The sequence below is a fragment of the Lotus japonicus genome, chromosome 3 (assembly GCF_012489685.1).
Source record: "Lotus japonicus ecotype B-129 chromosome 3, LjGifu_v1.2".
In the NCBI taxonomy this organism is placed as follows: domain Eukaryota; kingdom Viridiplantae; phylum Streptophyta; class Magnoliopsida; order Fabales; family Fabaceae; genus Lotus; species Lotus japonicus.
The window spans coordinates 44,769,963-44,793,215 of record NC_080043.1 but is presented as its reverse complement, the minus strand read 5'-3'; the positions used below and the strand labels follow the sequence as shown (position 1 = coordinate 44,793,215).

Sequence of the window (23,253 nt, the reverse complement as noted above, 5' to 3'; positions counted from 1 at the left end):
AAACTATTACGAGTTTACGAGTCGAGTTAATAGGTACTCTACAAGTGTACGCAAACTCTCGAGTCTCGAGTCTCGAGTTTGACAACCTTGCTTCAAGGCTAGAGGAACGTCTTCTTGCATTGTACATTATCCATATGTTGGTATTGCTGACGAGAACCTCAAACCCTGGAATTTAGCACAAACAAGCACGTATTTTTTCTGGGTCAAATTGGGAAAAAAACTATTGTTTGGACATACATTTACATACAATATTATGCACATGAGTCCCTATAGAATTTCTGATCAAGGAGGATTTTGAGGGGAGGGGAAGTTTGCTATTTCTGGTCCTATTCTGCAGTTCCTTTCTCAGATTTTAAATGAAGGGGTCACCCAAACACTTCAAGGCTAGAGGAATGTCTTCTTGCATTGTATATTATCTCAACGTTGGTGTTTCTGTCGAGAATCCCAAACCCTGGAATTAAGCACAAAGAAGCATGTGTTTTTTGGGTCCAATCGGGTAAAAATCTATTGCTTGAGCACACATTTACTTACAATATAATCCACATGGGTCCCTTTGCTAATTCTGATCAAGGAAGATTTTGAGGGACATGTATGTTTGCTATTTATGATCCTATTCTATAGTTCATTTCTCAAATTTTACATATTTTAAGAAGCGGTGTCCCGAAGGCCTTTTCAAGTGCCCAAAACCTAAAAAAGGATAAGAGGCCTTCCATTGCGATAAATGTCGACCTAAGAAAGAACTCGTCATGCATGGTATATTCGACGGAGCAATCAGAGACCATCGCAAAGCATGGTTGGGGGATTCATGTAGAATCTTGGACTATGAGATTTTTGGATTGATGAATTGGAATTGCTTATGGTTAAAGGCGGTCTGAAGGAGTGTATTGTAAATAGATACGATAAAGTGGAGGTTAGATTAGACTCCAACATTGCAATGCAGATGCCTCAGATTTGTAAGGACTAAAGTCCCTTACTTAATTTGGTCTTATAAATTAAGTGTTTAGCTCATAAAATTCGAAAGTTTAGGTTTTTCAAAATATTGCGTGAGATTAACATACTTATTAATTTGATGGCTCATAAGGATGTTAAGCTAGAGGTAAGTTAAATTCCCAAGGCGGTTGTCGATCCGCCATTATGAGCAAATACAATTTTAACAAATGATACAATTGGTTCAAGATACTATAAATATAATTTTGTGGTTGTAAAGGTTGATTTTGTGGTAGTTATGGTACTTTTTATGGGTACTCAATGGGTCTTGAACCCATTGTAGTGTATTGGGAGTTGGGACTTATCTTGGACCATCCTAGTTGATAATAAATTAATAATAAATAAATTCAACCCAACTTAACTCAACTGGACCCGGTCCGGTACAATCCAACAAACCGGCCGGATCGACCCAATATTAACCCACCCGTTTTATGGACCCATGTATGTTGCATCTGAATCGGATCTAACCCAGTTTTCATCCACACGCAGCGCAGGCATCATGAGCATCGGGTTCAGTCCCTTTCGTCCCAATCCACAACCCTAATTCTGCCGGATCCTCCGATCGGACTCCGCCGTAATTCAAAACCCTCAACCACCGCATTCTCTGTAAGACTTCATTCATTCAATTCAATTCAAGTTTTCCTCTTTCTTTTTATATATAAAAATTAAAATGAAATAAAAAATATCTCCAAATCGTTAGCTTCTTCAATAAGTGTTTTCTTCTTACGAATCTTTAATATAAATTTCATTTTCACCCACTCTGTTCCCTTTCTTGTGAAATTGCACTATTTAATGGTTTGAGAATTAAGGTTTAGTTGAAAAAAATGCAGAAATTTGGCATAGGAGTTTCATGATTAGTGGAATTTTCGGCATCGTTTAGCTTTCAGGTTATGATTTATTCAAATTTTTTATTTTTTTTTGAGTGAGACACTCTCAAAATTGGGGGTTTTCATGTTCAATTTTTCATGGGTATGCTATTGCTAAGTAATGAATATCCTATCAAAATTAATTTAGAAAAAGGGAAAAAAAAAGGAATAGTTAACCTAAGTGTAGTTGGAAATGAACTATGGAAGATACCTGTCACTTGCCTTGTGTTTTGGTCCCTGCATTTTTTCTTGGATGTATAAAATCTTCTAAAATTGGGTGAACTTTGTATTGTTTATGAAAAAGAATGAGGGAGGGTTTGGAAGTGCAAGAGAAGGTTCCCGCCTTTACAAAACATGCTCAAAGGGTACATGAATTTAACTGAATGAAATGTTCAAGCTACAAAGCCTCTACATTTTTTTTTCTCTCTTACCCTTTCACCTAAGTGGTGGTGGTAGATTTATGACTTGTTGATGTTATGCATTTTTAATTTATTTATTTACCATTTTAGGTAGCTTTCTATGATTGATTTCTTTTAACTTACTCCATCTTTTCAGGTGTCATAAGTAGATTATTGCAGTCCCAAGCATATGTGATGGAAATAGCAAATGATTCAGGCATAAAGAAGCCGAAAAGGCTTACATCCGTCGTGTGGAATCACTTTGAAAGGATTAGGAAGGCGGATGTCTGCTATGCTGTTTGCGTACACTGTAACAAGAAGCTTAGTGGGTCGAGTAACAGCGGAACTACTCATCTCAGAAATCATTTGATCCGATGTCTGAAGCGGGCGAACTGCGATGTGTCTCAACTACTTACAGCAAAGAGGAGGAAAAAAGATAACACCGTCAGTGTTGCAAATTTTGGTTTTGAGGAAGGTCAGGGGAAGGAAGAATACATAAAGCCAACAACAATCATCAAGTTTGAGCAGGATCATAAGAAAGATGAAATCATTAACTTTGCGGGTCGCAGATTTGATCCCGAGAAGAGTCAACTGGATCTTGCAAACATGATCATGTTACATGGGTATCCATTGGCCATGGTTGAACACGTGGGGTTTAAGGTCTTTGTGAAGAACCTTCAGCCTCTCTTTGAGTTTATGCCAAATAGTGGTATAGAGGTTTATTGTTTAAAAATCTATCAGAGGGAGAAGGAGAGAGTTTATAACATGATAAACAAATTACATGGCAGGATTAATCTGTCAATTGAACTGTGGTCTTCGGCTGACAACTCTTCACATTTATGTATAGCTGCCCATTACATTGATGAGGAATGGACGTTGCAAAAGAAGGTCTTGAACTTCGTCACACTTGATCCTTCTCATACTGAAGACTTGCTTCCAGAAGCAATTCTTAAATGTCTCAGTGAATGGGATATTGAGTGTAAGCTGTTTGCTGTGACCTTGGATGATTTTTCCATTAATGATGACATCACTGTTAGAATCAAAGAGCAAGCGTCTGTGAAAAGACCTTTCTTATGTACTCGTCAATTACTTGACGTACGATCTGCGGCACATCTTCTAAATTCCATGGTTCAAGATGCCCTAGATGCGCTGCATGAGGTGATCCAAAAGATTCGAGAGAGCATCAGATATGTTAGAAGTTCACAAGTAGTACAAGGAAAATTTAATGAAATTGCTCTACAAGCTGGTGTTAATTCTCAGAAGGCCCTGCTTCTTGATTTTCCTGGTCAGTGGAACTCAATATATCTCATGCTTGAAACGGCATTAGAGTACAAGACTGCTTTTTCTATCTTCCAGGAGCAAGATCCCTCCTATTCATCATTTCTAACTGAAGAAGAGTGGGAATGGGCGACTTCAGTTACTACTTATTTGAAACTTATACTTGAAATTACCAATGTCTTTTCAGGCAATGTGTTTCCTACAGCAAATATATATTTCCCTGAGATCTGTGACATCCATATCCAACTAATTGACTGGTGCAGAAGTTCAGATAACTTTCTTAGTTCCATGGCTTTCAAAATGAAGTCGAGGTTTGACAAGTATTGGAGTAAGTGCAGTTTGGCTTTGGCAGTAGCAGCTATTTTAGACCCCCGATTTAAAATGAAGTTGGTTGAATACTACTACTCCCAGATTTATGGCAGCACTGCTTTGGATCGCATCAAAGAAGTTTCTGATTCAATCAAAGAACTTTTTAATGCGTATTCTGTCTGTTCAACTATGGTTGATCAAGGATCAACCTTGCCTGGTATCAGCTTACCCAGTACAAGTTATGATGTTAGGGATAGACTGAAAGGCTTTGACAAGTTCCTTCACGACACATCACAGGGTCAGAATATAACATCAGACTTGGACAAGTATTTGGAGGAACCGATTTTTCCTCGTAACTCTGATTTCAACATATTGAACTGGTGGAAAGTTCACATGCCAAGGTACCCGATCTTGTCTATGATGGCACGTGATGTTCTTGGGACTCCAATGTCAACAGCGGCACCAGACTTGGCATTTAGCACTGGAGGGAGGGTGCTCGATCCTACCCGGTCTTCATTAAGCCCTGATACACGTCAAGCTTTAATATGCACACAAGATTGGCTCCAAAATGAATCAGGAGCAGGTAAATACTCATTTTATCCCTCCCCCCAAAACAAAGAATAATCATGCTTTTTTTAGCTTATCTCTAATTCATCATTTTAACTCGAACATCTTATCAGATTCAAGTTCATCATCAAGCCATTATGCCCTGCCGCTTCGTATCGAACCAACTTAGTTTTTCCATGACATGCTTCTCTACAACTTGCATCATATGCAGAAATTCTCTCCGAGTCCCGTTGTTGAACACGTTGTACTTAATTATGGGCTATGCTGCAAGCTTGTCAGGCTTCATCAGGTATATTATCTTTACCATCATGTTCTACAATGTCAGGCTATATCCAAGACTAAAAGTCCTGTTCATTCATTCATATTTGTTCGGAAATGCTCTATTTAACTCGCGTATATTCTATCACGAAGCATTGTATATTAAGAACTACCAAATTAAGTATTGTGTATATATTGACTAGATGTTAAATTTACAGAGCTTTTGCACATATCATCAGCTATTAATGTACTATCCATTGAGAGATGAATCTGAATTTGTACAGAAGATGGCATGCTCTTATTTATCCCCTTGCATGAACTTTTTTGTGTAAGTGAGATTTATACGCAGAGAATCTTAAAATGGCATCCATTTAAAGTTTAAACGGTCATTCCAATCTCTATCACCTGCCAAGTGAAATTCTTATATCACATCGTCTAGTTATATTGTCAGATTGATTTTAATGTGGTCTTGTTACCGAAAATGTGGCGTTACAAGTGTTTTGTTTCACTTGTTAATTGAGCTGACCAGAACAACAAACAATTATTAATTCTTCTAAGTCACTACTCATTTAAGTTATAGCTTTTGTTGATAGTTCATGTCTTCATGAAAATGGGTTATGGAAAGTTGTTCTTGTCGTCAGTGACAGAGTACATGATTTATGTTAGAGATTTCATTTTACACTTTTTTTTTCTAAAATATTCTTGTCATTCTAGTTTTTGAAGTTTTAGGGTTGATTTGGTTTTTCTCCAGGAACTAAGAATTCCATAAAAAATCTAGAAACTTTTTTAGGATTGATTTTTTTTATTTCTAAAATATTCTTGTCATTTTACACTTTGAATTTTGATTTATGAAGGAAAAAATGTCAATTCCAGAACTTCAACATTCAAAACTGTAAATTAATAAAAAATCTAGAATTTTACTTTCAGATTATAAATTTTCTGATCTTTTTCTCTTAAAACTTTGGAATTTCATAAATATAATTTACACTTAGAATTTTACATTTCTAAAATGTCAAACTCATGAAGTATAGAAAAAAGTTTTGAAACTCCATCTAAGATTTATCACATATAGTTATTTTTTAAAAGGAAATCACAGGTATTTTTATTTATTTTTTGTTTTCATGGAGGAACTAAGCCCTAAATAAAAAGAAAACTATAAAAGGGTAAAACGCAGGAAAGAAACTTTCATACATCAAACGGAAGCAGGTATGAGTACTAAGGTGGGAGACTCTCCACAACATGGGTATCTATAGCTAGATCATGCGCTATATTTGCTAAGTAGTTTGCCAAACTTTCATACATCAAACGGAAGCAGGTATGAGTACTAAGGTGGGAGACTCTCCACAACATGGGTATCTATAGCTAGATCATGCGCTATATTTGCTAAGTAGTTTGCCACTTCGTTTGAGCACTTAGTTGCTAATCACATGTATTTTAAGAATAAGAAAAATTGTGTATGAATTGAAAAAATGGAATGTCGTCTGTTTTCAAAGTTGACTAGCAGAATTACCCGTGCAATGCACGGGTTACTTTACTATATAGTAATATCTAAAATTTGTATAATATTATATTTATGAAATTTTGTATAACTTTTTATTATATATATATATAATGTTTGTTAGAATATATATATATATAGTTGATTATTGAATAAATTTTATATATTAATGTTTTCTAAACAATTAAGAGATGTTAATGTCAATTGAGAAAAATCTTTTAGATGACAATTTTACATAAGATCATGTTTCATATTCATTTTGCATGTGTCTTTCTATTGTAGAACTCTCAAGCATATTTTTCCTTCATATGTTTGCAATTGGCCTAATTCATCACTCCTTTATTGAAATAAGACATCCTTATGTCTTCCCTTGAACTGGCCTCACTATCTGCCCATCCTCAATATGTTTTGCAACATTTGACTGAGTGTCTCGTATACTCGTTCCCTTACTTTCCAAATGACTGAGGAAAATACCAAAGCAAAGTGAAATTAGAGAAGATAGAAGAAAAGAACTCCACATAAAGTAGAAGAAAATTAGCAAATCATGCACAATTTTAAGGAAATTATCGTTGACAAAGTCATGCATGGCCGGTTAAAAAAATAAGAAAATGGGAAATAGAAATCATGAAGAAAAAGATAACACACGGTATATCATGGAAAAGTGAAGAGAAGAAGTGCATACGTGCCTGCGCAAATGATGAATGTCTCTGGAGAAGTAGAATCCTCGGAGGAAAAAATCAGGGGAAGATTAGATGAAATCATGGAGAAAAGATAGCACAATTTTTTTGGTACATCGGAAAGATAAATTGCACCCGCAAGGAATCAATCCCTGGACCTCTCCCAACCCAACCCATATGTCTCTCAGCTCCTACCACTTGAGCTATCCTACGGGTACAAAGATAACACATCTAATTATAGTAGGGAAAAGAGAAGAGAAGAATAACTTTAGATGATAGAAAACATTATCTCATGGGTAAAGAGATTAAAAGTAGTGTACAATGCACCAAGTGAAATTGAAAAAAATATAAGGATTGAGTGTTATTTTTCCATAGAAAAGGAGAAGAGGAGGAGAAAAAAGTGTGTGTGGTAGAAAAGGACGTGAAAGTCTCTATCTATACAGTGAATCTGTGTTGTAAACGTGTATAGAATTGAAGATTCATGATTGTTGAGATTTCTCTAGTTCCAAATTATATGTTTTGAATTGAAATTGAAACTAGTGTTTTTTACCCGCGCGTTGCACGGGGAATACATCTATTATATTTGATAGGTCAATTAATACCTTGATCATTAAAAATATAATAAACAACTGATGAAATAGAAGAGTATGAAATGATGAGCAAAGTGGACAAAAAGTCTTAAATTAAAACCCTTGTTGCATAGATTGAACTTCGTACAATTGAATAACTAATAAAAAAATTGGTTAACCAAATCTCAAATTATGCAAAACATATTAGGGGATGTGGTTTAATGATGGCTAATAAATAATAGCTGATTTAATCTACAATGAAAAAAAGAGAAAAGATTCTTTATGTACGTGATTATGCGAGTTCATCTTTTACACAATAAAATAAACTGAGTTTGACCCATATCAACATGAAGTCGTTTCACATTCTTCATGAGCCTAAAGACAATAACACAAATTATAGATATGAAGAATCACCAATAAAGCATTCAGAACACATTTTAATCTTAGAAAAAAAAATGTACCGCGAAATTTGTTATTGTATTTGATATATTAATTAATACTTAATGAATGTACTTTCTTGTTAAAATATATTTCTTCTCGTAGGAGAATTTAATTCCTATAAAAATTTGTACAAAAAAATTAAAGTGGACTATATTATTATGTAGTAAAAAATTAACATCAAACTATATTATATTATGTTTTTCTTGTAACAAAAAAAAATTCCGATGAAATCTTATTAACATTTATTTTTATGTAGAAGTATTTTCATGTAAAATATTCTTCCTATTTATAAAAGCTTTTAGGCTCTAATACATTTAGATCCAGCTTCTCCTTACTCTCAGGATGCCTGAAAGTCTTTTCTCAAGTCTATCTGGTGGGTAATATCGATGAAGATGATGACACCCACCATACCTTGCTTGCTTCAAGGCCGATCTCTTGTATCCTCATCCTGCCGAAGACTTTCAGAGTAAACCTTGTCATTCCAACTTTCATCGATCGAGTTTCAGTTGCTTTTTCTGTTGATCCAGGTGAGAAAGCTTACTAAGGCAACCTCTGCTTTTGTCTATCTCCCAATATAAGAAGCATGTTGCTTTGCTCTTATAGTAGTACTAATGGGCGTACTTTAGAACAAATTTCTAGCGAAGGTCTTGACAGTTTGAAACTGAAAGGTTTGGTTCATTAATAATATCTAGTAGTTTCATCATGCTATTCTGCTTTTGAGCTTGCTGTACTTACCGGAGCATTTCTGCGATAAAAAAATTCAGAATAGTAAAGCAGTCGTAGTATGCTCCCTTTACTTGCTCTAGTGCTCAAGTGATAGCTGAGTGCATACTGTTTGCATCTGAATTATATATAAAAGACTATTAAAAATAACTACTTAATTCTCCATTACAAAGAATATACATTACATCAGAATCTAATTATTATTTGTCAGTGACATAAGTGTCGAAAATAATAGTAATGGAAATTTTGAATGGTGTGGATAAAGGGTTAAAAGTCCAATCTCATAAGAAAGAAAAATCTCCATTTACATCAAAATCTCTCTCAGATTTCTCTACCTCACTATCACCACCATTTTTCTTATAAATTATCCACAAACACACTCCCAAATTCCACACAGTACCTAACATCATATGCAAATTTTGTTTTCACTGCAACCAGAGTCTGTTCTCTGGCATAAAAAAGCACTTCATAAAGTAAGAAGGTATTAAATTTTGAATTTAAATCATTAAAATATTTATTTCTAATTAAAAAATCAAATGAAACTTGCTTCCAAATCAACAGCAATCCTAGGTGCTATTCCTGATTGTTGTCCAACTTTAACATGAATTAATATGAACTCATGCTAATTCAAATGAAACTCGCTTCCAAATCAGCAGCTTCCAGCCGTATCTGCATTTTAAGTAACAGAAAATCAAGAACTCATGAAGTGAGATTGATAGACATGTTAGAGTAGGATAGACTAAAGACCACCAAACATAATAGCAATATGTGCAACATCAATCTAGCTATGATAGTGCAAAGATAGCAATCAAATTTGCAGACAGATATGAAAGCCAAAGAATGAATTGAAGCCACTTTTTGGCTATGGCCTTCCAGTGGTTTCCATAACCAATCAGATCTATTTGTAAGGGGAAACTAATCACATGCTACTAAAGAAGATGAATGGAAGAAAACCCATCTAGAAATTTTAGACCCATTATATTTGTTGAACGGCTAAAACAACTCTTTGCTTTATGTAGCACTGTTGTTGAAAGTACAATAACCAAATCAAAAACATATGCTGATACTAAATCGTAATGTGATAATTACACACTCATGCAAGCAAGACTTCCAATCACACTAAAGTTTGATTAATTGAACCATAGTAGAATAATGATTAATTATAAAATCTAATATTGCCTTCGAAAAGTGACTTTTAATATATGTAATGATGATAGATAGATGTAGAATTGATGAACTAAGTCAGTAAAACTATATATGCATCACAGTAGTGCAACACCAAACACACATCTTCACTGACAATGATTAGGTTAATCAAAACATACACAGATCAATGTTTCACCTCCTATAACATACACACAAATTTTAGATGCAAATTAAGAAAAACGAATAAAATAGAATCACATACAAAGGAGAATCAGAAAACATAAAAAACAAATCAAAATATTGTAAAATTCCATATAGAATATAAAATGGACTCACCATCCATGGCTTCCAAAGAATCTCTTTTGGTGGAATATCTATAAAAAAACCTGAAGAAAAGAATTTGAAATTAGCATGGCAAGTGATGAACGAAATTGACCTTGAAGTCAAACATGAGTGAATGAAAGTTAAAGGTAAAGTAAAATAAAATTGAAAAAAATCCATAACATATTACGCAAGTAAAGGAAGAAAATAATTTGAAACCTCCATCTGCAACCTTCCCAATCAGTCCAAGGCAGCAAATCGGAGGGATGCAATTGCAAGTCGATGGCAAAGTGGTTCCGTTGAGAGATAAGACGATTTTGTGGGGGTGGTTGAATTCCATGGAGGAGATAGTGGAGGTAGGCAGAGTTTTAAGAGGGTTTTTGCTAATGAAATGTATTATTGATTTAAATCACTTATCACAGATTTTATATTAAGATAAAATCATGAAATAAACAACATAAATCCTAATCAAATCTAAAATTTAAAAATGTACTAAATAAATATAGATAAAAACTATCAAAATCTAGCAAATCACAATAAAAACTCATAAAATCCGAAATTAATTAAAAATCCAAAAATTCAATAAAAATACCATAAAAATAATTAATACTCTAAAAATAAATAATAATATAAATTAAGATAAAATACAGAAGTAAACAACATAAATCCTAATCAAATCTAAAATTTAAAAATGTACTAAATAAAAATAGATAAAAACTATCAAAATCTAGCAAATCACAATAAAAACTCATAAAATCCGGAATTAATTAAAAATCCAAAAACTCAATAAAAATACCATAAAAATTAATAAATACTCTAAAATTAAATCAAAAATAAATTAAAATAAAATCAAGAAATAAAAAACCTAAATCCTAATCAAATCTAAAATTTAAAAATGTATTTTTTTACTAAGGAGAAATAAGGTAAGGAAAAATCAGGGCACATGTGGCAAGTGGGGCCAAGGAGAAAGAGCTTACATGTAAAATATTAGGTGAGAATTAATCTGGGAGCGACACGTCACTAACTTGGCCTGTGAGAGTGACACGTCATGCTAGAAGTTGTTCTTTTCTAATATATATTGATTTCGGAATTTTTGTGAAATTTGAGAGCCAACCACTATGATTCGTTATGTTAAAACCTTAGAAAAGTTAGAAATCACTTTGTTTGAGTGCTAATTATTAAGGAATAAATTAGTATAAAAGATTCTACACCTTTCGCGTGATTTACTTATTGGATGTTTTTGTGTAATTTGATTTTTGTTTGGATATACCATGTAATTTTTTTTTATCTTCTCTCTTATCTATCAAAATAGATTTTCATGATTTTTTTTTGAAAGTGATCATTTATTAAAATCAAGCTACAGGAGGCATTGGAGGCAAAACATCCTGAGCCACCACACGAAAAGCACAATCCAGAACTTCTTCCACTCATATCATATCAGTGTAAGTAGAAGTGTTCCTAGCCAAACAGTGAGCTGCTGCGTTACCAGAACGTCTTACAAATGATAAAGTAAAAACATCAAAACCAGAAATTAAAAAGCGACAATCGCTAACGGTTGTAGCTGTAAGACCTGGATTTACAGAACCGTTTATTTTTCCGACTCACGCGTAGGATCAGTGTAAGCGTGACAAGAGTTCGCCGTTTGAGAAAGATTAATGAAGAAGAAAGTTCAGGAATTGCTTGAGGATTGTTTCATAGTCGTTTTAGGAGTTAGTGCGAGTCGTCTGCACACCTGCCTTATGGCGAGAGTGTACAGAATAGGCTAATTCCGCTCTTAAAGCAACGTTTAAGTGAGATTTCAAATCCTTGGAAAGATAAGAAGTTCTCTTTATTTTTCCTTCGACCAGTGTTTCGGAACCCTGGACTGTACGCACGATAGGTTTCAATTCTCGGAAGTCCGACGACGCTAATTTCTTTTCTTCAAAAACCCTAGATTCAATCACTGAATGAAGACTTTTTCTGTTCGGAGCTTTTAACGAAGTTTCCATCCGCGGAGCTAGATTTGTTTCGATATTTCCAATCTTTCTTCAGAACGAAGTTTTGTCATCCGACCTTCACAGCAAAAAGTAGTTTTTCGGGACAGATTAACTTACACCGCTTTTGAGTTCTAGAGATCGTTTTTCCCTAAATTCTAGAGATTTGTTTTGAGTTCTGGAATTCTGTCGCCAGAATCTCGCTTAGAATTCACTGATGAACGTGCTGCAAAAATCGGAATCGCGAAATATTCATTTTCCCGCGATTTCACCTTCCTATAAATAGTAAAAAAAATCAAAATATCTTCCATTTTCTTCCATTGAAGCCGCGAGTTTGAGGAGAGAAAGGAGGAAGGAGATTTTCACCAAAACTCGACCGATCTTCGAGCTGTTTGTCCCTACTTCAAGGTATCGAGGTAACTAGCTTGATTCTTACCTCTGACCATTGTTTCTACTGCGTTTCTTTAGCCGTTTCTATGCTCAAAGTTTCGAGCTTTTCGTAAAACTATCCGTTTTTCTTGATTTTTCGCTTGGGATATCTTCTGTACTTGCCCAACAACCTAGAACACTCGCCGTTGTTCGCCGATTTTGATCGAGTTGTCAAGGATCTGAAAAACTGCTTAGAAAACCATTTTGTGCACATATCGAAACTTTAATGTCGAAAAGTCGCAATCTGACTTAGTGCCTTTAGGATTAGTTGCTACGAATGTCGTTAGGAATATCGCCATCAAATTTATTTTCCGAAGTTTTAACTTTGGGTTTTTGAGCTTTAATTTTGGACCAAAATACCCCTAACTAGTCGTAATTCGATCCGTTCGTCCGAAAATTTTTCCGACAGTTTCTTTACCCTAGTTTTACCATAAAACTACCTTGTAAATAAATTAGATCGAAGAAAAAGAGCCGGAGCCAATTTCCTCTTGTGGCCGAGAGCATGGTTGTGTGTGTGGGGGGGTTTTTCGTTTGCGAAAACTTGTCCTTTCGTACTCGATTGTTGTATTCTGAAGCTTCAATGCTTTGTCTATCGATAATTAGATGTATTGTGATCGAGCTAATCGATTTTGTTTGGATTTCTGCTTTGTTTTCTCCGAGGTTCAGTTGAAGGAACTTTGGGTTTCTCAGAGCAATTGTGTGAAGAAAACCTAGACCACGAGGCTGGAGCAACTCGAGGTTAGGGCAACTTACCTATTAGCTAAGACTGCATGATAGGCGTCGATAAATTCGACTTATGCTTTACTTTGATATTGATTATGATGATGAATTAATGTTATGATGTTTTCCATAACTTATGATATTGAGATGTTATTGAATTGTGCGTTTTGACGCGACTTCGGAGTGGGAAAATCATTGAACTGGTTACTTTGATCTTTCGGGTTGGGGAAAAAACCCTAGGCGAGTCCAAACAGGGGGTTTGAGACTTAGCCATTCGTTTGTATACTTAGACTTTCCCCGGGATTTACATTTGGTGGGTTTTTGGAAAACTTAGAATGAATAGAATTTTGAAAACTTGAGACTTTAGGAAACTTAGACTTCGAGAAATAAACTCATAACTTGATTAATTCAATTCGAAACGTTTTCATTAACGAATAAACCATAGGGAATCTCAATGGGAAAATGATTGCGAAAGACGGGGAAAAGTCGACCTTGTCGTGGGTTTTGGAGAATTGGTGGACATCACGGGGGTGAGCCACGGTGATGAGTGAAAGTCACCGAGTACTCGGGTACTCTTATTGTGGGAGTTATGTTGTATTGACCGACATTAAACTCTTGGGTTTTGAAATTGGGTTTTGAGCTAAACACTTGCGTTGTGATGACGAATCGATGTTTGCCTAACCATATTGCATCATGCATCATTCGAGGTTTGTACGATCGAAAGATTGGGCCACGGTGAAGAACGGGAATGCTTCACGAAGGTTGGGGAATTGCCTTCATCGAAGAAGACCTGGGTGTATCTTCGGCATAGCGGGCAGAGTGGCACGACCATTGATGGTTGGGGCTGATCCGTCTATGCATGGGTTTGTAAGCGACACCCGAGCAAAGTTGGCGACACTAGGCCTGTGTCGTGCGGTCTCGTGGTGCCTATCCTAAACAACTATCCGGATCATATTGAATTGCATTTCACGCATACATTCACCCTGACTGGATTTGTATGCTATTTGAATTATTGAAGCATTGTTAGAGCCAATAACATGCTTGGATTATATATATATATATATATATATATATATATATATATATATATATATATATATATATATATACCCCAATCACATGCTGAGTGTATAATTACTTATTTCCGTGAGTTGACCCTAGCGCTATGACTTTGGTTTCATGTTTGTGTTTGGGCGGTCGGCCTGTTGCCAGATGTCGATGGCGGAGTGGTTTTCGATGGTCTCTCCCTCGGGGGGGGATCAGGTTTGAGTTGGTGGACCGTCATGCCCCCACCGCTTGGGTGATCGATGCTGTGGATCATCGAGCGACGTACCGGGGAAGGGTCATGGAGGACCGGACAGACGAGCGTGGACGTTTGACGAGGGGAGTGCTACGACGCATGGAGCTGAGCTTTGATCTGCCGCCTTCAGTTCGCTGTGGACCAGGCACTGGTCGAGGACCACTTGCACCACCTCCGACTTCATCTTCTTTCGATGACGAGGACCCATCCGAGATCGAGGTTGATGTTGCTGCACCTGTTGCGCCACCTCCTGCTACTGCTATCGATCCTACCGACGTGGCGTCGTCCTCGAGGCTCGTGGAGCCGAAGAGGGAGTCTGTTGTTCCATCTGCCTCACGTCGTTTTCCTTTTACTCCACCGCGCGACTACCGTGTGGAACCCCTGGTTCGGGTGGTGGAGGAGGATGTTCTTACTGGAGAGGTGGATTTTGAGACGGGCTTGACTAGGACGGTGCGCAGGATAGTTAGGAGGGAGGTCGTGGACTTAGACACCGAGATGATCATGGTGGATTCCGACTCTGACTCCGACAGCGATGTGGACAGCTACTCGCCGAGCGACGAGGGAGAGGAGGAGGAGCTATGAGCGGTACAGGGAGGGTAGGTTAGGCAGCGTCATATTTTGTGTAGAGCTCTGATTCTTCTTACTTTTGGGACAGGGTAGGTTCCCGATACATGGCTTTTTGTGTGGTTCTCTTGATGGGAAATCACAGAGAGTCTGTCGTAATATAGGGGTCTTTTGTTGAGGCCATTTTTGGAGCCGACTTTCTCTTGGATGACTGTACTTATGACTTTTACTTACATTACTGGTTATGTATATATTTGCCCACGAGCTCACCACTTTGAGGTCACTGCGAGTGCGCGTGACATTGGAGTGCAGCTGAGGCTGTACCTGTATATATGTTGTACATCGGTTAGTTTAGTTGCTGGGTTACGTCTTTATTCTCTATCGCTTTAATTTAAAAGGAATCGAACGAAGAAAAAAAAATATACCTGTTTTCCGCGTAAAGTTTATTTTTAGTTACTTAAGTGACACCTGGAATTCGGGGTGTTACAGTAGCTAGAAAAGAAACACCTCCCTACGTGATTTTCACCTTCGTAGTTGCGGGCCACCATAATGATAAGCTAAACATCTTAACATTTTAAAAAGTGATTTTTTTAAAAAATAAGTTGAAACAAACACACTCTAAAGTAGTTTTTCTAAATAATCTATTTTCAGTTTCTTCTTAAATAGTGATCTTTTAAAAAGATTAAAATTATAGGGAAGAGATTAATGTCCAAAAGTTATCCAGTACTAATGTTGTGACCTACTGCATAAATATGTGCCAATATTCTTGATTAATTAACCGGAGGTAACCACTATTTCATATTGCTTGACGTTGAATTAATTGTTAATTCTAACCCCTATAGAATGATATAATAATATACGTAAAAGAAGAAGAAAAAAAGATTAGGGAAAAAGAAGAAATTTTGAGAGGTATGAACTGTGTCTTATCTGCACGTGAAAAAAAAAAACAAATAACAACACATTAGTAAATTAGTAAAGTGAATCTGGACATACAATAGAAATTTTCAAATAGGCATATTATACGATTGCAAAAGAAAAAAAACATTGACAATGAATATAACAAAACAACCCTAATTGTATCATTGAACGTGGTATATGATTAGAAATAACAAACATTTGAACCAAAGATATTTTTAAAGAAAATTGATGAAACAAAATAAGATATTGAACTGCGCAGTATAAACAAAAAAGAAATTAAAATCTTAATTGTCAAGATGTAGGAATAAAAGAACAAACATTTGATCATTGGATGTTGATGAGGCAAAAATGAGTGAGGAAGATAATTTTCTTCTCCATGTTATGAGAGAAAAGAATGTTGAAAACGTGAATATGAGAAAATGAATATATTGCAAAACATAAAAAAGAGAAAACTGACAAAATAATCACATGAGAATAATCCTAATTGATTGCGAACATAATATTTATATGACAAATTTGTGAAATATTCCATTTCTTGGAGAAAAATTTCCAGAATATGCTCTAGATTTTTGGAGAGAAATAGAATAATAAGGATCGCTAATGGAAAAAACCTTGGGAATTTGTTTAGTAATGAAATGTTTAGTAATAATGTGTGTCTAAAATATAAATTATTTGTTTGATTTGTAGAAGTTTTAGCAAAAAAAAAAGTAAAATTTTTAAAAAATTGTTTTTTTCATTTTTGAATTTGGAAAGGTAATTTAATCATATTCATTAACTTTAGGTATTAATTAGAGTCAGTAATAACTATTATAAGGGATAAAATGTTTAATATAGATTAAAATTTCTTAAAAATAAATCAAACTTAATAAGAACATGATTCTTATTTTATGATTTACCAAAAAAATCATGATGGTGGAAAAAAATATTTATTTGATTTGAAAACATTCATTTTGTCATCTTACTCATTCTACAACCAATTATTAATTAGATTTTCAACAATTATTATAATTAAGAAAGTTCAAATTTCAAATGTAAAATTAATATGATATTTCCTTCCAATATATTTTTAAAAACATGTTAAAGACATAAATTATAGGTAAGAAAATAATGATATTTTAAATTAAAAGTTTCAATATTTATTATCAACACTGCTGTTGGAGTTGCACATACAAAGGATTCCAATTTTTGTTGTGTATCATATTTTTGAATTTGTAATAAAAAAATTAATGTTAGATTTATTTTTAAAATAATTTCAAGTTATTTTTGTATTTAAAATTTAAAAAAAGAGAAAAAGATTTCGTAATAATACTTGAATTGTTACAAACTTTCATAAATATAATAATTTTTTTTAGAAAGATAAAATATATTGATAAAAAGGTGAGGATATTGACAAGATACTAACCCTCCTCAAGGGTAACAAAAAAACTGATCCAAACGCCCCCAAAGCCTAAGAGAGAAAAAAAAACCCAAAGAAAACCCCCAAAAACCCACACAGCAGACCCAAAACAGAGCAACCAGCACCTGAAGAACAACCTAAACCCCCTAAGAATTGAGAAAAAACCCCGGAAAAGAGCAGACCATAACTACAAGAGATGCAAAACCAGAAAGGGGCAAGCAGAAAACAATCCATAAAAACCGGATCAAGACCCAGAACACACCAAACCAAACCGGCAGCAACGCTAGGGATCTCCGTAAAGGCGCGGATGGGTGGCAATGAGATGGTCAGCGAAGCTTTGAATGACTTCCTCCTCCGAGCCGATGGGGACGACTCCAAGCTGTTTGGCGATCAAAAAGTCCCTACGAGCTCTTGTCAAGGCACGAGCAGAACCACGAGCTTCTGGTAGAATTAGAGAAGAATTCTTTTCCGGAGAAACCTCAACCGCGGACATTTAAAAATATACATTCAAGTGTATCATATGAAATAAGGAATTATTAATAATAAATGAAATTAAATAGGGTGAGAGATGAAATATGTTGTAACAAAAAAAGTGGGATGTCTTTTTTTTTTCTTGGAGGGAAAATGAATTATCTAGGAAGGGACATGTGACATAGGTCTTCTAGAAGAAAACCTTCTTTTCACATATGGCATAGGTCTTCTATAAGAAAACCAGTCTCTTTTCTAGCTATTTTTACTTTTTTTTCTTATATTTCTTATTACATCACATATCATATCAGTCATTTATCTCTATTATCTCCACAACTCATTTATGTGTAAGTGTAATTGATGTGCAAAGATAATTTTTTTCATAATATATTGAGATAAAGAAGACTACAAAGGGTGATCCTCCTCACGTGACGTGAGTGCGAGGAAAGAATTAGAAAACAATGGAAACGTAAAGGCAGAGAGAATTGAGAAAGGAGAAATAGGCCATCACATCCAAGCGATATCGCGTATCGCCTTGCTTTGCCACAAAAGCTGACTCCCATCACAAACCACACACTAGACAAAGCTTAAAAGTTGGACCCAATTTTCAAATCAATGTGGCTTCGACAAATAATTAAAGAATCCTGCTGGAAAATCGAAATGGATTCCAGACAACTCTTCAATGCTGCTCGAGGGTACTGCATCATCAAAAGCTCGTGGAATAAATTTGAGGTAAACACGACTACTCAGAATCCAACATTTGCTTGGACAGTTCAGTAAAGTTTGTGTTTTTTATATTGGGTGAGGATTCTTTTGTCTATAACCTTTTTACGTCCATGATCTTTTCATTATAAATTTATAATGAGGTTTGCTTTTGTCTTCTGCTCTGTTCACTTGGGATTTTATTCGTAGCATGTGGCTAAACATTGATTTGTTTGTCTCACTACTCAGTGGGTTTGCACAGTAAGTGCTCATACAAAATATCTCCCTAGTCAAAGCTTCCTAAATGTCTAGTTTTTGTGGTCTTTAATAGAGATTATCATGGTTGCCTGATGAGGAAATGTGTTTAGCCGTGTTTTACACATGTTAAATAAATGGCAAAGAGCAATTTGGGACTAGGATAAAGTTCTCTTAGTATGGGTTCTTAAGTTTGATGGTTTGTGTTCCGGTCAAGAACTTCGGTCAGGGCTAAGCAATTAAGCAACAGAAGTAGAATATGACAAAGTAACAAAGTAAGTAAAAAGTGTTGGATTCCCCACCGCTAGGGCGGTGTCCTCTTTATATATTATGAGGTTCTGACCCGTTTGGGTCATGGGTCGCTTGGCCCAATAGTACAAATTCGATAAGCCCACGAGATTACAAAAGGTCGTTAGCCCAATAACAGTACACAAGCCCACAAGACACCTAATCTTAAAAGCCCTTTTAAGATGCAACGTGTCTTTTAAGTAAGCCCACAATACAATACTCAACGCCCCTTAACACATAAAGTTAATAACACTAAACTTAAGTAACTGTTACAAGCAAAAGATGATACATAATAAACAACATAAACTTCGCCCTCATAACAAGCAAAAGAACCCTCGCCTTTTTAATGAGCAAAAGGAGCTTCGCCCTTGTCGATTATTGCAGTTACTTCACCTGCTCTCTTTTTCAAGACTCTGACTAAGATCTTTTCCTGTCACTTCACCATCATATTCCTGTCAGAATTACAAACAAGATATGCAAATATTTTGAAACTTGAAACTATCAACTACACCTCATGATGAAACGGCGCCTGACAGTTCCCCAAAACCCACATCCACTCAGCATTTAATTCCCACTGACATTTCTTTATCAAACGGTACAAAAGTAATAATTATCTAACTTAAACTCTACACACCCATTCATTTTCGAAAGACGTTTCGCAAGTAAAAATTGATGGACCATTAAGAGACACGTCTCGGGAATTACCACCTCTACTAAAGGGTGAATCGACGCGCCTGCTCCTCACCGTACTATAAAACTTGACCCGGAAAACCTTTTTCTTACCATTCTCCCCTTTTCTTACTCCCTAGTAACTTTCTCTAAAATTCCAAAGAACAGTCGCTGCCTTACCTCAAGTACTTGAAGAATTTCTGGGAATTTCACCAGAAACACTTCCCATCTCCTTCCAGATCTTGTCAACTCTTTGCCTGGTAATCTCTTTTTCCCCTCAACGTTTATTCATCTTTTCTATTTTTCTCTATTTTTCATACCCTGTCTATTCACATTTCTCTTAAGCCCTTTCACTGTTAAACTTAAAATCACCCCATCACTTTCTGGAGATAGATAATTTTCCCCAAAACTTAGAACTTGATTGCCTAACCTACTTCATCACTTACTCACATAAAACTTCTACCTGACAAACCCCATTTCCTCTTGATTTTCAGGAAACCTTGCTCTAAAAAATGGTTGCGAAAAATCCTCGTAAATCACCTAAGAAACGTAAAGAACCTCCAGTCGCTGACTCCTTATGGATCTCACGATCAATTGCTACTAGATACAGCGACTTCCGCACTATCCCCAAAGTGATGGATTTGATAACCCAATATAATTTTAGGGCTGATGGTAATGACACACATTTAGACATAGTCGCCTGCGCCCCTGATGAACCCTGTTGTTTCGGTAAACCTGACCCTAATGGTAAAAACCACACTTACTTCTTTAAAACTATGTTCCAAGACCTTGAATACAAACTCCCCCTTCCTGACTTTACCTGCTCCAGCTTAACCTTAATGAACATCGCCCCTACCCAACTCTCTGCTAATGGCTGGGCTTACCTTCGAGCCTTTGAATTATTATGTATCTGCCTAGGCATAATACCAACCTGCAAAAAGTTTTTCTCCTTTTTCGAAACTTCCGGCATGAAGGTGAAGGGCGAATATATTCCCCAACTTATCCATGCTATTCCCGAATCCTCATTAACCATTGAGGAAAAATTTGAAGTGGACTTCTTGTCAACAATTCACTTGAACTTGCATGACTTTTACGAAGCATTCAAACAAAGAAACTTAGCCCAATTCGTTGGTAAGATTTTTTCTTTGAAACTTGACTCGCCTGATTCCTGTATAAATCCTAACTGTTATTTTTGAATTTCAGTAAAAATGTCTCGCCTTTTTGAGGATGACATTCTCCGCTTCCGCCGTGAACAACAGGTGTTGAAGAAAAAGCAAACCCCTGCCAAGACTCTCACCGAACCTGAAGGAAGCCATTCAGAGACTGAGAAAAACCCAGCCCAAAAAAGAAGAAAACGGAACCAAAATTCCGAAAAACCCACTGAAAAGCTTACGATCCAAGCTTCCATGGAAAACTTCACGGGGAAAAGCCCCAAGCAGTTTGAATCTTCCCGTGCCCCTCCCCCTTCATGGAAATATGAGTTCAAGGAGTTTGAAGACATGACCTCAGAAGATATCACCTCTTTGTGGGATTCCAGAGTTAATTTCAACGCCCTGGTGGACACGAATCTTGTGTTCGAGGCTAACAGGGAAAAGATAAAGAAAGTTGGGCTTCAAGAAGCTTGTCAAGCTGTTATGACAAAGAGTTTGGAAATCGCAGCAATTTCCAAAATGATAGAGCTTGAGTCCAATGGCTTTGATGGGCTTTCTACTGCCAAGAAGCTTGAAGACAAGGAAAAAGAGAATTCAAAGCTGAAATCCGCCGTGAAGTTACTGGAAAAATCCAACAAAGCCAATGAAAAGAAAGCCGCTGATCTGACTTTGGAACTTGAGAAGTCCAAGAAAACACAAGAAGAGAATCAAGCCTTGTTGAAGGCGAAGGAAGAAGAACTCCAGAAATTGAAGGAAGAGGCTGACTGTATTGCCTCAGAAAACCAAACTTTGAAGAAGGCTGCTGATGATCTCTCTACCGAAATGGCCTCTCTGAAAGCCTCAATCCTGTCTCAACTTGAAACTGGCTTTAACAAAGCCAAAGAACAAATCTTGTTCCTTAACCCTGGAATGCCTATCAAGACTGAAGGCATCGATCCCTATGCCAGGATCGTGGAAGGAAAATTGATTACACCCAACTTTGATGATGAAGAAGAAGAAGAACAGGAAGAAGAAGAAGAAGAAGACAAGGACAACGACAACAACAACAACAAAGAGGGCGAAGGGGAAAGCAATTGACCCTTCTTGAGAAAAGTTGAAATGATGTTTTGTTCCCGTTGGTCTTATACCAAACGGTTGACTTAGTTTCCTGCTTTTTACTTCCTGCATCCCCCGCTTTAAATTAAATGTAACGCCCCCCCCCCTTTAATATTAATGCAACAAAATTTAAGTTCAAAATCTAAATGTCACCCCTATACTATGCTTTAATATCACCTATCTTCATCTAAAATCTTCCCAATCCTTCTTAAAAAACAACTCAATAATCCTATTCGCAGATTATTGAGTTCTCTGAACTTAAAGTACTGCACCAAAAGTATGAGAATATGAAAATAATTTACTGCGAAAATACCTTTCATCTGGTTCGTTCATCCGCAAGGCGTTGATCTTAACAAGTCATCTACCTTATAAAGAAGACTTTAACAAATTCATCCAAAACCCGAAGGCCTGGGCTTATCAAAATTTTCTATTTCAAGAAAAAATTGATTTTTCTTTAACAACTATTCTTTGAATTCATAAGGCCTTTGCATTTTGAAATTAATCAAAAATAAAAGATCAGAAGCGCAATTTGTTCTGATATAAAAATTTGTTCGCTTGGAGACTTTGTGCTTAAGTTGGACAAGCTTAATCCAAGTTAAGGCTATGCTTATGAATTCGTGGCCAAACGCTCTAGTTTTAAGAGACTTACTCTTTCTCAATTGTCTGGAATCGCCCAATTGATAGACCTAAGTTGAAAGATTATGCCTCGTTAAAAACTCTCCCGCCTGGGGTAGAGAAAAGAGTGCATACCTGTTTTTATTAAAATTAACATCATGCCTCGTTAAAAACTCTCCCTAATGGGTAGAGAAAAGAGTGCATGCTACTGAGTCTTACTGAACAACCACATAGTCTTGGCACTTAAACAAGTACAAGAAACACCAAACAAATAAACACGACGTAGTCTTTGAACTGAATAAAACAAACCAAAACGAAATGAACAGAACACAACTTTAACTGTAGTATTAGCGCAAATGTTGAGCGTTCCATGCTCTTGGAACCCTGCGCCCAGATAACTCCTCCAAGTGATAAGCCCTTTGTCCCAAATCTCGCAGAATTCTATATGGACCTTCCCAGTTAGGTGTCATCTTCGAATCAGTTGAACTCTTTGCCTTTCTGCGTAATACCAAATCGCCCACTTTCATACTCCTAGGCACCACTCGAGTATTGTAACGCCTTTCTGATCTTTGTTTGACTGCAGCCTCCCTTAAGCAAACTTCTGCCTTTACCTCATCTACCAAGTTCAAATCCACTAGAACATTTTCTCAATTCTGGTTTTCTTCATATGTA

At 36.0% G+C, this 23,253-nt stretch overlaps 1 protein-coding gene across 2 annotated transcripts; it reads left to right on the top strand.

The window, feature by feature from the left end:
- Positions 1-1,435: 1,435 nt before the first annotated feature.
- Positions 1,436-5,052, top strand: LOC130743013 (zinc finger BED domain-containing protein RICESLEEPER 1-like). Of its 2 annotated transcripts, none has more exons than XM_057595121.1 (3): positions 1,436-1,593; positions 2,409-4,421; positions 4,519-5,052. In XM_057595121.1, exons 2-3 carry the CDS (start codon positions 2,447-2,449, stop codon positions 4,572-4,574), a joined length of 2,031 nt encoding a protein of 676 aa, XP_057451104.1. In that variant the 5' UTR covers positions 1,436-1,593; positions 2,409-2,446; the 3' UTR covers positions 4,575-5,052. The 2 variants fall into 2 exon arrangements, with proteins under 2 accessions (XP_057451104.1, XP_057451105.1); XM_057595122.1 differs by having other exon boundaries at positions 1,438-1,593; positions 2,422-4,421.
- Positions 5,053-23,253: the final 18,201 nt, after the last annotated feature.